The sequence below is a fragment of the Hyla sarda genome, chromosome 4 (genome assembly GCF_029499605.1).
Source record: "Hyla sarda isolate aHylSar1 chromosome 4, aHylSar1.hap1, whole genome shotgun sequence".
NCBI classification, from domain to species: Eukaryota; Metazoa; Chordata; class Amphibia; order Anura; family Hylidae; genus Hyla; species Hyla sarda.
In genome coordinates this window covers 147,429,798-147,445,410 of record NC_079192.1, presented here as the reverse complement: position 1 = coordinate 147,445,410, position 15,613 = coordinate 147,429,798, and the positions used below count along the sequence as shown (strand labels likewise).

Here is a 15,613-nt window from a genome sequence, read left to right as displayed (position 1 = left end):
TACTTAGTCTCTGGCCAGGGACTACAAATGGACCCAGATAAACTATCTGCTGTATCAGATTGGCCACGCCCCTCCGGACTCCGTGCTATGCAACGTTTTTTGGGGTTCGCAAATTATTACAGACAATTTATTCCACACTTTTCCACTATTGTGGCTCCTATCGTGGCTCTAACCAAGAAAAACGCCAATCCTAAGTCCTGGTCTCCTCAAGCGGAAGACGCATTTAAACATCTCAAGTCTGCCTTTTCTTCTGCTCCCGTACTCTCCAGACCTGACCCATCTAAACCCTTCTTATTGGAGGTAGACGCCTCCTCAGTGGGAGCTGGAGCAGTTCTTATACAAAAAAATTCTTCCGGGCATGCTGTTACTTGTGGGTTTTTTTCTAGGACCTTCTCTCCGGCGGAGAAAAACTACTCCATTGGTGAACGAGAATTACTGGCCATAAAATTGTTGCTTGAGGAATGGAGGCACCTGCTGGAGGGATCCAAATATCCAGTTATTATATATACTGACCACAAGAATCTCTCTTATCTCCAGTCTGCCCAAAGACTGAACCCTCGCCAGGCTAGGTGGTCATTGTTCTTTGCCCGTTTTAACTTTGAAATCCATTTTCGCCCTGCTGACAAGAACATTAGGGCCGATGCCCTCTCTCGTTCTTCAGATGCCTCTGAAGTGGAAGCCTCTCCGCAACACATCATTCCTCCGGACTGTCTGATCTCCACTTCTCCAGCTTCCATCAGACAAACTCCTCCAGGGAAGACCTTCGTTTCTCCACGCCAGCGCCTTGGGATTCTCAAGTGGGGACACTCCTCCCACCTCGCAGGCCATGCTGGCATGAAAAAATCCTTTCAACTCATCTCTCGATTTTATTGGTGGCCTACTCTGGAGGCTGATGTTGTTGATTTCGTGCGTGCTTGTACTGTCTGTGCCCGGGTTAAGACTCCTCGCCAGAAGCCTGCTGGTCTCCTTCATCCTCTGCCTGTTCCTGAACAACCTTGGTCACAGATTGGTATGGACTTTATTACTGACTTGCCTTTATCCCGTGGCAACACAGTTGTTTGGGTGGTCGTTGATCGATTCTCCAAGATGGCACATTTTCTCCCTCTTCCAGGCCTTCCTTCAGCGCCTCAGTTGGCAAAGCAATTTTTTATACACATTTTTCGCCTTCACGGGTTGCCCACGCATATCGTCTCTGATAGAGGCGTTCAATTTGTGTCTAAATTCTGGAGGGCCCTCTGTAAGCAGCTCAAGATCAAATTAAACTTCTCTTCTTCTTATCATCCCCAATTCAATGGGCAAGTAGAAAGAATTAATCAGGTCCTGGGTGACTATTTGCAACATTTTGTTTCCTCCCGCCAGGATGACTGGGCAGATCTTCTACCATGGGCCGAATTCTCATACAACTTCAGAGTCTCTGAATCTTCTGCTAAATCCCCATTCTTCGTGGTGTACGGCCGTCACCCTCTTCCTCCCCTCCCCACTTCCATGCCCTCTGGTTTGCCCGCTGTTGATGAAGTGACTCGAGACCTTTCCACCATATGGAAAGAAACCCAAAATTCTCCTTTACAGGCTTCATCCCGGATGAAAAAATTTGCGGATAAGAAAAGAAGAACTCCCCCCATTTTTGCTCCCGGAGACAAGGTATGGCTCTCCGCTAAGTATGTCCGCTTTCGTGTCCCCAGTTATAAACTGGGACCACGCTATCTTGGTCCTTTCAAAATCATGTGCCAGATCAACCCTGTCTCTTACAAACTCCTTCTTCCTCCTTCTCTCCGTATTCCCAATGCCTTCCATGTCTCTCTCCTTAAACCACTCATCCTTAACCGCTTCTCTCCCAAAGTTGTTTCTCCCACTCCCGTTTCCGGTTCATCAGACGTCTTTTCGGTGAAGGAGATTCTAGCATCCAAGACAGTCAGAGGTAAAAGATTCTTCTTGGTTGACTGGGAGGGCTGTGGCCCAGAGGAGAGATCTTGGGAACCTGAGGACAACATCTTGGGCAAAAGTCTTATCCTCAGGTTCTCAGGCTCCAAGAAGAGGGGGAGACCCAAGGGGGGGGTACTGTTACGCCGAGCGCTCCGGGTCCCCGCTCCCCCCAGGAGCGCTCACAGCGTTCTCTCATTTGCAGCGCCCCGGTCAGACCTGCTGACCGGGTGCGCTGCAATAATACTCCCAGCCGGGATGCGATTCGCGATATTACTCCCAGCCGGGATGCGATTCGCGATGCGGGACGCGCCCGCTCACGATGCGCATTTCGGCTTCCGTACCTGACCCGTTCCCCGTCTGTGTTGTCCCGGCGCGCGCGGCCCCGCTCCTTAGGGCGCGCGCGCGCCGGGTCTCTGCGATTTAAAGGGCCACTGCGCCACTGAGGATCACCTTTGCACTCCCTACTTATACCTCACTTCCCCTGCACTCCCTCGCCGGATCTTGTTGCCATTGTGCCAGTGAAAGCGTTTCCTTGTGTGTTCCTAGCCTGTGTTCCAGACCTCCTGCCGTTGCCCCTGACTACGATCCTTGCTGCCTGCCCTGACCTTCTGCTACGTCCGACCTTGCTCTTGTGTACTCCCTTGTACCGCGCTTATCTCAGCAGTCAGAGAGGTTGAGCTGTTGCCGGTGGATACGACCTGGTTGCTACCGCAGCTGCAAGACCATCCCGCTTTGCGGCGGGCTCTGGTGAATACCAGTAGCAACTTAGAACCGGTCCACCGACACGGTCCACGCCAATCCCTCTCTGGCACAGAGGATCCACCTCCAGCCAGCCGAATCGTGACACGGGCTCTGCCATTCGGCCTGTCACCTGCACCCCGAATTTTCACAAAAGTGGTAATGGTCCTAGTAGCAGTCCTACGTCTGCAGACCATCAGGATCGTGCCATACCTGGACGACTGGTTAGTTGTTGCCACAACACCAGAAATATTAAAAGTTCACATCCAGGCTTGTATCCAGTTACTACAAAATGTAGGGTTCATTGTGAACTACCGAAAATCAGAGTTAACACCCACAAGTCAGATTCAGTTTTTCGGACTCACGGTGGATCTCGAGAGAATGAAGATTTTCTTGCCCTCAACAAAAATTGTTCAGATAAGAGAGGCAATTCAGCAGGTATACAGAAATCCATCAATATCAGTGCGGAGAGCAATGAGCGTCTTGGGACTTTTGACGGCAACAATAGAAGCTGTGCCGTGGGCAAGAGGCCATTTCAGGGAGCTTCAACTGGAGATTCTCTCCCACAATCCTCAATTCAAGTCTCTGGATTCGATAATAACAATTTCCCTGAAGGTTCGTCACAGTTTACTTTGGTGGACCAAGAAAGCGAATCTGAATTCAGGCAAAAGATTCATCAACAATGAACATGTACTAATTACTACGGATGCATCTGCTTCAGGTTGGGGTGCCCATTCAGGGAATACCTGGATTCAAGGAGTTTGTAACCCATCGGTGATGAAGAGATCCTCAAATTTCAAAGAGCTAAAGGCCATTCAGATGGCCCTCCTCCACTACGAGTGCTCTGTCTCCAGAAGGTCTGTGCTCTTGCAGACAGACAACATTGCCGCAGCCTACTACATAAACAAGCAGGGCGGAACCCGATGTCGGTCTCTTCAACAGTTATGTGCACAGATTATGAACTGGGCAGAAGATGTAGTGATAGATCTCCATGCAGTGCACACAAAGGGCTGCCTGAATATCCAAGCGGATTTTCTAAGTCGAGAGACTCTACAGTCGGGGGAGTGGTCATTAAATCCAAGATATTTCCAGATGTTGACAGACAGGTGGGGGATTCCAGAGATAGATTTAATGGCAACCCGGAGGAATCGCAAGTTGGAAAAGTTCGGTTCATTGATCAAGTACGATCAGCCGGACGTGTTAGACGCCTTTTCTATACCTTGGAAGAACAGATTTGTCTACCTGTACCCTCCACTTCCGGTGTTGCCGAAGGTCTTGAGCAAAATCCTTTTGGAGTCTCCCAAGGTCATTCTAATAGCACCATTTTGGCCACGTCGAGCTTGGCTACCAACAATTTTGCCGCTGTCCGAAGGGAGATATTTGAAGTTGCCACCAGTCCCGGACCTTCTTCTACAGAAAACATTCTGTCACCCTCATCCGGAACGATTGCATCTAACGGCCTGGCTACTGAAGGGGAAAGACTGATACTTTTGGGCCTATCGGATGATGTAGTAAAGACTCTACTGGCCTCTAGAAAGTCTTCAACTAACTTTATTTACTCTAGACTGTGGAGAAAATTTCAAGCATGGCTTACAGCATCTAATCTTCAACTATCTCTGTCTGCAGTCCTCCAGTTTCTTCAGTCAGGATATGATAAAGGACTTAAAGCAAATACCTTGAGGGTACACTTAACAGCAATAAATGCTATGACAGAGGGAAAGTTTAATAATCAGCCTCTTATTGGAAGATTTTTCAAGGCTTTAAGAAATCTCAACCCATCTGTTCGTCCGCCGGTAGCCTCCTGGGATTTGTGTCTGGTGCTAAATGCACTTACATTACCACCATTCGAACCAATGGAAGAAATAGATTTTAAGTGGTTATCCATGAAAGTTCTGTTTCTCATGGCAGTAACCTCTGCCAAAAGACTTGGAGACATGCAAGCACTTTCATCCCGGGAACCATACCTAAAAATTCTACCGGATGGGGTGAGACTGAGAACAATGCCCTCGTTTGTTCCGAAAGTACCTTCTACGGCTAATGTGAATAGTGAATCTTTTTTTAGCGTTTTTTTACCCCAATCCGGATTCAGAAGAAGAGTTGCGAAATCACACATTGGAAAGCGGGGTTTATTGTGTTACCTTCATCGTGTGCAAGATTTTCGTAGAGATGAAAATCTATTTATTATAACAACTAGAGCTGAGAAAGGTCTAAAAGCATCTAAAGACACGTTGGCACGATGGATCCGTACTACCATCATAGAAGCCTACACTATCCAAGGGAAGGATCCTCCTCACCCTCTTAGAGCGCACTCCACTCGCTCAACCTCAACATCTTGGGCTGAAAGGGAGCAGGTGTCCTTGACAGAGATTTGTAATGCTGCGTCCTGGTCGACTACATCTACCTTCGCAAGACATTATCGGCTGGATCTCCAGTCCAAGAGCCCAGCCTTCAGCACCGGGGTCTTGTCCGCTGTTCATAAATGATGCCCCCCCTTTTTTGTTCTATGTTAAATCCCTTCTGTGCTGCCGTAGGGGACGAAGAGGAAATTTGGTATTTATACTTACCGTAATTATACTTTCCTCGAGTCCCCGAAGGCAGCACAATACCCACCCAATAAAGTTTGTTTTTTGCATCAGTCAGTCTATTTTATTACACATGGTGGATTGTATGCAGGGTCTGTATATAGGACTAGGAATCAATTAAATAATTAATTATGTTAATCTAGATGGGCGGTCCTAGTGGGAGGTCAGGAGACCAGAATATCCCTTCTGTGCTGCCTTCGGGGACTCAAGGAAAGTATAATTACGGTAAGTATAAATACCAACTATCTTTTGGATAGGGGATAAGATGTCTAGAAGCAGAGAACCCCTTTACAGCTGCCGTAAAACACTATACTTTAGTTGTTAAGGTCTATAACACAATATACCTGCATGCTGTAATAGCCCATTTAGACCAAAGTCAATAATCTGTGCATGTTGACATCACACCCCTATTATTTTTGCTGTATACAAAATAATTTGGCACATAAATTGTTAAGAAACTTCATGAAAGTGATATTTACAGTGGTATAGAGGGTGCACAGTACCTTATTTCATTTTTGATGGTACTAAGAATGTATTTTTGTGAAGATGAACAAAGTTCTGAGCTGTCAGAAGAGACTTCATTTTCATCGTTGGCTAAATCCTCCTGGTTTTCTATCATGCCATCTGTTAAAACAATTAGTGAGAATAAGCTACAGTATTTGATAGATAAGCAACATGGGTATTTTTGCAAACAATTGAACATTTGGAGCTAAAATTTAATCAGTATGAATTATTATCACATCTGTTACATATCTCCTGTTCATGGTCAAATGAGGCTTCACATCTCCCAGGGTAAAAAGCACACTTTGTTAACAAGTTAGAGCAAAAACATGTACGCCTAGAATAAGTGAATATGTGTATCGAGTAAAGATTACCATAGACATTACCAATGCATTTTAAGAAAACATAACAACCACCAGAAATCAAGTTTCCAGAAAGATATGGTTATATGCCATATATGTATATATACACGTCTATACTACTTGAGGTTGTTCCATAGTTTGCAAGTTGAGTAGGAAATAAAGAGAGTGATTTAAAAAATATATATTTTTTATTTAAAGGGGTACTACCGTGCTGACAACTTATCCCCTATCTAAAGGATAGGGGATAAGTTGCCTGATCGCGCGGGGTCCCGCCGCTGGGGACCCCCGTGATTTCGCACGCAGCACCCTGCTCTCATCAGGCCCCGGAGCGAACATCGCTCCAGGTCTGATGACTGCCGATCACGGGGCCGGAGTATCGTGAAATCACGGCTTCGCCCCATGTGACATCATGCTCCGCCCCCTCAATGTAAGTCTATAGTCCTACCATAGACTTGCATTGAGGGGGTGGAGAGTGAGATCACAGGGGGGCGGAGCTGTGACGTCACGATCACCGGCCCCGTCATCAGACCCGGAGCGGATGTTCGCTCCAGGGCCTGATGAGAGCGGGGTGCTGCGTGCGAGATCGCGGGGGTCCCCAGCGGCGGGACACCGCGCAATCAGGCAACTTATCCCCTATCCTTTAGATAGGGGATAAGTTGTCAGCATGGTAGTACCCCTTTAAAAAAATTTTTTAAAGATTTTCTTAATAAAGAACATATTAGAGACAATGCCATAGTTAGCAACATCCAGCAAATTGGAATCACAGTAAGACTTAAAGGACAAGTCTCGTGATAAAAAAAACATATCCCCTATCCAAAGCTTTAGATCGCGGGGTTCTGAGCGCTGGGGCCCCCTGAGATCTCCTGTTTGGAGCCTCAGTGCGCTATACCTCCTCCATATATTTCTATAGGAGAGCCGTTCAGCAATCTTCAGCTAGGGCACCGGGGCTCCAAACAGGAGATGGCGGGGGGCCCCAGCACTTGAACACCCCCGCAATCTAAAATTTATCCCTTATCCTTCGGATAGAAGATACGTTTTTGATCATGAGACTTGTCCTTTAAACATATAACGTCATAGTGAGATACCTAGTGACATCTGGAAATGAGATTCTTCTCTGTGACATTCTGGTTACCTGTAGTCCTACAGTTACACTAATTTACATGTGTGATTATATGTCCTTTCCACCAAGCTTCTCAGTCTTTTTAGATACAGTATGATAATTTTTTCAGTGGACCAGTACATCCTCCCATAATTCGACTCCTCCTCTTAGGTGGAAAAGGCAATTACTTATTTGGAAGACATATCAGAGAGGACAGGTTACCACGTCGTCTAACGATTTCTATAAGTACCTTCAGCTGCACCACCTCTTATCTTAAATGGGGATCTACATTAGACACAGCACCTTATGACATTTTATTCCTAAATAAGCCTAAAATGAAGGGACGAATGTTGGCTGCATATAATTAATCCCAGTTTCTTTTGGGTCCTAGCTGTCTTACCTTTTAGGAGCAATGGGAAAGGGATCTAGGGCAGTCTTTCTCAACATTCCATAGAAGTTTGGTATACTTATTGGCCCCTTAAAGCTTCTAGATTCCAGTCACCTTGAGTTGTTCCGGTTAATGCTGTACTGCTTGTTACGCCGAGCGCTCCGGGTCCCCGCTCCTCCCCGGAGCGCTCGCTACACTTCCCTCACTGCAGCGCCCCGGTCGGTTCCACGGACCCGGGGCGCTGCGTTTACTACCTCCGGCCGGGATGCGATTCGCGATGCGGGTAGCGCCCGCTCGCGATGCGCACCCCGGCTCCCGTACCTTACCCGCTCCCCGTCAGTTCTGTCCCGGCGCGCGCGGCCCCGCTCCCTAGGGCGCGCGCGCGCCGGGTCTTTGCGATTTAAAGGGCCACTGCACCGCTGATTGGTGCAGTGGTTCCAATTAGTGTTTACACCTGTGCACTTCCCTATATCACCTCACTTCCCCTTCACTCCCTCGCCGGATCTTGTTGCCCTAGTGCCAGTGAAAGCGTTCCTTGTGTGTTCCTTGCCTGTGATTCCAGACCTTCTGCCGTTGCCCCTGACTACGATCCTTGCTGCCTGCCCCGACCTTCTGCTACGTCCGACCTTGCTTCTGTCTACTCCCTTGTACCGCGCCTATCTTCAGCAGCCAGAGAGGTTGAGCCGTTGCTAGGGGATACGACCTGGTCACTACCGCCGCAGCAAGACCATCCCGCTTTGCGGCGGGCTCTGGTGAAAACCAGTAGTGACTTAGAACCGATCCTCTAGCACGGTCCACGCCAATCCCTCTCTGGCACAGAGGATCCACTACCTGCCAGCCGGCATCGTGACAGTAGATCCGGCCATGGATCCCGCTGAAGTTCCTCTGCCAGTTGTCGCTGACCTCACCACGGTGGTCGCCCAGCAGTCACAACAGATTGCGCAACAAGGCCAACAGCTGTCTCAACTGACTGTTATGCTACAACAGTTACTACCACAGCTCCAGCAATCATCTCCTCCGCCAGCTCCTGTACCTCCTCCGCAGCGAGTGGCCGCTTCTGGAATACGACTATCCTTGCCGGATAAATTTGATGGGGACTCTAAGTTTTGCCGTGGCTTTCTTTCCCAATGTTCATTACACTTGGAGATGATGTCGGACCAGTTCCCCACTGAAAGGTCTAAGGTGGCTTTCGTAGTCAGCCTGCTGTCTGGAAAAGCCCTGGCTTGGGCCACACCGCTCTGGGACCGCAATGACCCCGTCACTGCCTCTGTACACTCCTTCTTCTCGGAAATTCGAAGTGTCTTTGAGGAACCTGCCCGAGCCTCTTCTGCTGAGACTGCCCTGTTGAACCTGGTCCAGGGTAATTCTTCCGTTGGCGAGTATGCCGTACAGTTCCGTACCCTTGCTTCAGAATTATCCTGGAATAATGAGGCACTCTGCGCGACCTTTAAAAAAGGCCTATCCAGCAACATTAAAGATGTTCTGGCCGCACGAGAAATCCCTGCTAACCTACATGAACTCATCCATCTTGCCACTCGCATTGACATGCGTTTTTCCGAACGGCGTCAGGAGCTCCGCCAGGATATGGACTCTGTTCGCACGAGGCGTTTCTTCTCCCCGGCTCCTCTCTCCTCTGGTCCCCTGCAATCTGTTCCTGTGCCTCCCGCCGTGGAGGCTATGCAGGTCGACCGGTCTCGCCTGACACCCCAAGAGAGGACACGACGCCGCATGGAGAATCTCTGCCTGTACTGTGCTAGTACCGAACACTTCCTGAAGGATTGTCCTATCCGTCCTCCCCGCCTGGAAAGACGTCCGCTGACTCCGCACAAAGGTGAGACAGTCCTTGATGTCTACTCTGCTTCTCCACGTCTTACTGTGCCTGTGCGGATGTCTGCCTCTGCCTTCTCCTTCTCTGCTGTGGCCTTCTTGGACTCTGGATCTGCAGGAAATTTCATCTTAGCCTCCCTCGTCAACAGGTTCAACATCCCGGTGACCAGTCTCGCCAGACCCCTCTACATCAATTGTGTAAACAATGAAAGATTGGACTGTACTATACGTTTCCGCACGGAGCCCCTTCTAATGTGCATCGGATCTCATCACGAGAGGATTGAACTGTTGGTTCTCCCCAATTGCACTTCTGAAATCCTTCTTGGACTTCCCTGGCTTCAACTCCATTCCCCAATCCTGGATTGGTCCACTGGGGAGATCAAGAGTTGGGGGCCCTCTTGTTCCAAGGACTGCTTAAAACCGGTTCCCAGTAAACCTTGCCGTGTCCCTGTGCTTCCTCATGTAACCGGTCTCCCTAAGGCCTATATGGACTTTGCGGACGTTTTTTGCAAAAAACAAGCTGAGACTCTACCTCCTCACAGGCCTTATGATTGTCCCATTGACCTCCTCCCGGGCACTACTCCACCCCGGGGCAGAATCTATCCTCTGTCCGTCCCAGAGACTCTTGCCATGTCTGAATACGTCCAAGAAAATTTAAAAAAGGGCTTTATCCGTAAATCCTCCTCTCCTGCCGGAGCCGGATTTTTCTTTGTGTCCAAAAAAGATGGCTCTCTACGTCCTTGCATTGACTACCGCGGTCTTAATAAAATCACGGTTAAGAACCGCTACCCCCTACCCCTCATCTCTGAACTCTTTGATCGTCTCCAAGGTGCCCATATTTTTACCAAACTGGACTTAAGAGGTGCTTATAATCTCATCCGCATCAGAGAGGGGGATGAATGGAAAACGGCATTTAACACCAGAGATGGACACTTTGAGTATCTGGTCATGCCCTTTGGTCTATGCAACGCCCCTGCCGTCTTCCAAGACTTTGTTAATGAAATTTTTCGTGATCTACTATACTCCTGTGTTGTTGTATATCTGGACGATATCCTGATTTTTTCTGCCAATCTTGAAGAACACCGCCAGCATGTCCGTATGGTTCTTCAGAGACTTCGTGATAATCAACTCTATGCCAAAATAGAGAAATGTCTGTTTGAATGCCAATCTCTTCCTTTTCTAGGATACTTGGTCTCTGGCCAGGGACTACAAATGGACCCAGATAAACTCTCTGCCGTCTTAGATTGGCCACGCCCCTCCGGACTCCGTGCCATCCAACGTTTTTTGGGGTTCGCCAATTATTACAGGCAATTTATTCCACATTTTTCTACCATTGTGGCTCCTATTGTGGCTTTAACAAAAAAAAATGCCGATCCCAAGTCTTGGCCTCCTCAAGCGGAAGACGCCTTTAAACGACTCAAGTCTGCCTTTTCTTCGGCTCCCGTGCTCTCCAGACCTGACCCATCTAAACCCTTCCTATTGGAGGTTGATGCCTCCTCAGTGGGAGCTGGAGCTGTCCTTCTACAAAAAAACTCTTCCGGGCATGCTGTTACTTGTGGTTTTTTTTCCAGGACCTTCTCTCCGGCGGAGAGGAACTACTCCATCGGGGATCGAGAGCTTCTAGCCATTAAATTAGCACTTGAGGAATGGAGGCATCTGCTGGAGGGATCAAGATTTCCAGTTATTATTTACACCGATCACAAGAACCTCTCCTACCTCCAGTCTGCCCAACGGCTGAATCCTCGTCAGGCCAGGTGGTCTCTGTTCTTTGCCCGATTTAATTTTGAAATTCACTTTCGGCCTGCTGATAAAAACATTAGGGCCGATGCTCTCTCTCGTTCCTCAGATGCCTCTGAAATTGAACTCTCTCCTCAACACATCATTCCTCCTGACTGCCTGATTTCCACTTCTCCAGCCTCCATCAGGCAAACTCCTCCAGGAAAGACCTTTGTTTCTCCACGCCAACGCCTTGGGATCCTCAAATGGGGTCACTCCTCCCATCTCGCAGGTCATGCGGGCATCAAGAAATCTGTGCAACTCATCTCTCGCTTCTATTGGTGGCCGACTCTAGAGACTGATGTGGTGGACTTTGTGCGAGCCTGCACTATCTGTGCCCGGGATAAGACTCCTCGCCAGAAGCCCGCTGGTTTTCTTCATCCTCTACCTGTCCCCGAACAACCTTGGTCTCTGATTGGTATGGATTTTATTACTGACTTACCCCCATCCCATGGCAACACTGTTATTTGGGTGGTCGTTGATCGATTCTCCAAAATGGCACATTTCATCCCTCTTCCTGGTCTTCCTTCAGCGCCTCAGTTGGCTAAACAATTTTTTGTACACATTTTTCGTCTTCACGGGTTGCCTACACAGATCGTCTCGGATAGAGGCGTCCAATTTGTGTCTAAATTCTGGAGGGCTCTCTGTAAACAACTCAAGATTAAATTAAATTTTTCTTCTGCATACCATCCTCAATCCAATGGACAAGTAGAGAGAATTAACCAGATCTTGGGTGACTATTTACGACATTTTGTTTCCTCCCGCCAGGATGACTGGGCAGATCTTCTACCTTGGGCCGAATTCTCGTATAATTTCAGAATCTCTGAATCTTCCTCCAAATCTCCGTTTTTCGTGGTGTACGGCCGTCACCCTCTTCCCCCCCTCCCTACCCCCTTGCCCTCTGGTCTGCCCGCTGTGGATGAAATTTCTCGTGATCTTTCCACCATATGGAAAGAGACCCAAAATTCTCTCTTACAGGCTTCTTCTCGCATGAAGAGATTCGCAGATAAGAAAAGAAGAGCTCCTCCCATTTTTTCCCCTGGAGACAAGGTATGGCTCTCCGCTAAATATGTCCGTTTCCGTGTCCCGAGCTATAAGTTGGGACCACGCTATCTTGGTCCTTTTAAAGTTTTGTGTCAAATTAATCCTGTCTCTTACAAACTTCTTCTTCCTCCTTCTCTTCGTATCCCTAATGCCTTTCACGTCTCTCTTCTTAAACCTCTCATCCTCAACCGTTTTTCTCCTAAATCTGTTCCTCCCACTCCTGTTTCCGGCTCCTCGGACATCTTCTCTGTCAAAGAGATTTTGGCCTCTAAAAAGGTCAGGGGAAGAACTTTTTTTTTAGTGGATTGGGAGGGTTGTGGTCCAGAAGAGAGGTCCTGGGAACCTGAGGACAATATCCTGGACAAAAGTCTGATCCTCAGGTTCTCAGGCCCCAAGAAGAGGGGGAGACCCAAGGGGGGGGGTACTGTTACGCCGAGCGCTCCGGGTCCCCGCTCCTCCCCGGAGCGCTCGCTACACTTCCCTCACTGCAGCGCCCCGGTCGGTTCCACGGACCCGGGGCGCTGCGTTTACTACCTCCGGCCGGGATGCGATTCGCGATGCGGGTAGCGCCCGCTCGCGATGCGCACCCCGGCTCCCGTACCTTACCCGCTCCCCGTCAGTTCTGTCCCGGCGCGCGCGGCCCCGCTCCCTAGGGCGCGCGCGCGCCGGGTCTTTGCGATTTAAAGGGCCACTGCACCGCTGATTGGTGCAGTGGTTCCAATTAGTGTTTACACCTGTGCACTTCCCTATATCACCTCACTTCCCCTTCACTCCCTCGCCGGATCTTGTTGCCCTAGTGCCAGTGAAAGCGTTCCTTGTGTGTTCCTTGCCTGTGATTCCAGACCTTCTGCCGTTGCCCCTGACTACGATCCTTGCTGCCTGCCCCGACCTTCTGCTACGTCCGACCTTGCTTCTGTCTACTCCCTTGTACCGCGCCTATCTTCAGCAGCCAGAGAGGTTGAGCCGTTGCTAGGGGATACGACCTGGTCACTACCGCCGCAGCAAGACCATCCCGCTTTGCGGCGGGCTCTGGTGAAAACCAGTAGTGACTTAGAACCGATCCTCTAGCACGGTCCACGCCAATCCCTCTCTGGCACAGAGGATCCACTACCTGCCAGCCGGCATCGTGACACTGCTGGTAATTAAAGGGGTTATCCAGGAATAGAAAAACAGAAGTAATTTCTTTCCAAAACCATTCCCTGTCTGTCTCCAGGTTGGGTGTGGTTCTGCAGCTCAGTTCCATTAAGGTGAAGGGAGCCAAGTTGCGATACCACACCCAACCTGGAGACAGACATGGAACCGTTTTTAAAACAAATTACCTCTGTTTTTCTTTTCCTGGATAACATAGAAACATAGAATATGTCAGCAGATAAGAACCATTTGGCCCATCTAGTCTGCCCAACAATCTGAATCCTATCAATAGTCCCTGGCCCTATCGTATATGAAGGATGGCTTATACTTATCCCATGCATGTTTAAATTCCTTCACTGTATTTGCAGCAACCACTACTGCCGGAAGGCTATTCCATGCATCCACTACTCTCTCAGTAAAGTAATACTTCTTGATATTACTTTTAAACCTTTGCCCCTCTAATTTAAAACTATGTCCTCTTGATGCAGTTTTTCTTCTTTTGACCCCTTAAAGGGGTACTCCGCCCCTAGACATCTTATCCCCTATCCAAAGGATAGGGGATAAGATGTCAGATCGCCGGGGTCCCGCTGCTGGGGACCCCAGGGATCGCTGCTGCAGCACCCCGCTATCATTACTGCGCAGAGCGAGATCGCTCTGCATGTAATGACGGGCAATACAGGGGCAGGAGCATCGTTACGTCACGGCTCTGCCCCTCGTGACGTCACGGCCCGCCCCGTCAATACAAGTCTATGGGAGGGGGCGTGGCGGATGTCACGCCCCCCCTGCCATAGACTTGCATTAAGGGGACGGGCCGTGATGTCATGAGGGGCGGAGCCATGACATCACACTGCTCCGCCCCTGTATTGACCTTCATTACGCACAGAGCGAACTCGCTCTGTGCAGTAATGATGGCGGGGTGCTGCAGCGGCGATCCCCGGGGTCCCCAGCAGCGGGACCGCAGCGATCTAACATCTTATCCCCTATTCTTTGGATAGGGGATAAGATGCCAGGGACAGAGTACCCCTTTAAGGACTCAGGGTTTTTCAGTTTTTGCACTTTCATTTTTTCCTCCTTACCTTTTAAAAATCATAACCCTTTCAATTTTCCACCTAAAATCCATATTTTGGCTTATTTTTTGCGTCATCAATTTTACTTTGCAGTGACATTAGTCATTTTACCCAAAAATTTACGGCGAAACAGAAAAAAAATCATTGTGCGACAAAATTCAAGAAAAAACGCCATTTTGTAACTTTTGGGGGCTTCCGTTTCTACGCAGTGCATATTTTGGTAAAAATAACACCTTATCATTATTCTGTAGGTCCATATGGTTAAAATGATAACCTATTTATATAGGTTTGATTTTGTCGTACTTCTGGAAAAAATCATAACTACATGCAGGAGAATTTATACGTTTAAAAATGTCATCTTCTGACCCCTATAACTTTTACATTTTTCCATGTAAAGGGTGGTATGAGGACTGATTTTTTTGCACTGTGATCTGTAGTTTTTTTTCGGTATCATTTTTGTTTTGATTGGACTTTTTGATCACTTTTTATCCATTTTTTAATGGTATAAAAAATGACCAAAATATGCTTTTTTGGACTTTGGAATTGTTTTACGTGTACACCATTGACCGTGCGGTTTAATTAACGATATATTTTTATAGTTCGGACATTTACACACGTGGCGATACCACATATGTTTATTTACACTGTTTTATTTTTTTTAAGGGAAAAGGGGGGTGATTCAAACTTTTATTAGGGAAGGGGTTAAATGACCTTTATTAACACTTTTGTTTTAACTTTTTTTTTGCGGTGTTATAGGTCCCATAGGGCCCTATAACACTGCACACACTGATCTCTCATGCTGATCACTGGCGGGTATTAACACGCCTGTGATCGGTGTTATCGGCGCTTGACTGCTCCTGCCTGGATCTCAGGCACGGAGCAGTCATTCATCGATCGGACACCGAGGAGGCAGGTAAGGGCCCTCCCGGTGTCCTGTAAGCTGTTCGTGATGCTGCGATTTCACCGCGGCGGTCCCGAACAGCCTGACTGACTAGCCGGGATACTTTCACTTTCACTGTAGAAGCTTTGACCGCCGCTTATAAAGGGTTAATACCACACATTGCCGCGATCGGCGATGTGTGGTATTAGCCGCGGGTCCCGGCCGTTGATGAGCGCCGGGACCGACGCAATGTGATGCGGGGTCGCAGCGCGACCCCGCTTCATATCGCGGGAGT

General features: G+C 48.5%; 1 protein-coding gene across 1 annotated transcript in view; it reads right to left on the bottom strand.

Moving 5' to 3' along the window:
* Positions 1-15,613, bottom strand: part of LOC130368547 (protein unc-13 homolog B-like) — a 350,187-nt gene that overhangs the window by 132,297 nt on the left and 202,277 nt on the right. Inside the window, exon 7 of the mRNA XM_056572347.1 lies at positions 5,747-5,867. Within this exon, the coding sequence (XP_056428322.1) occupies positions 5,747-5,867 (121 nt within the window). The remainder of the gene's footprint in view (positions 1-5,746; positions 5,868-15,613) is intronic.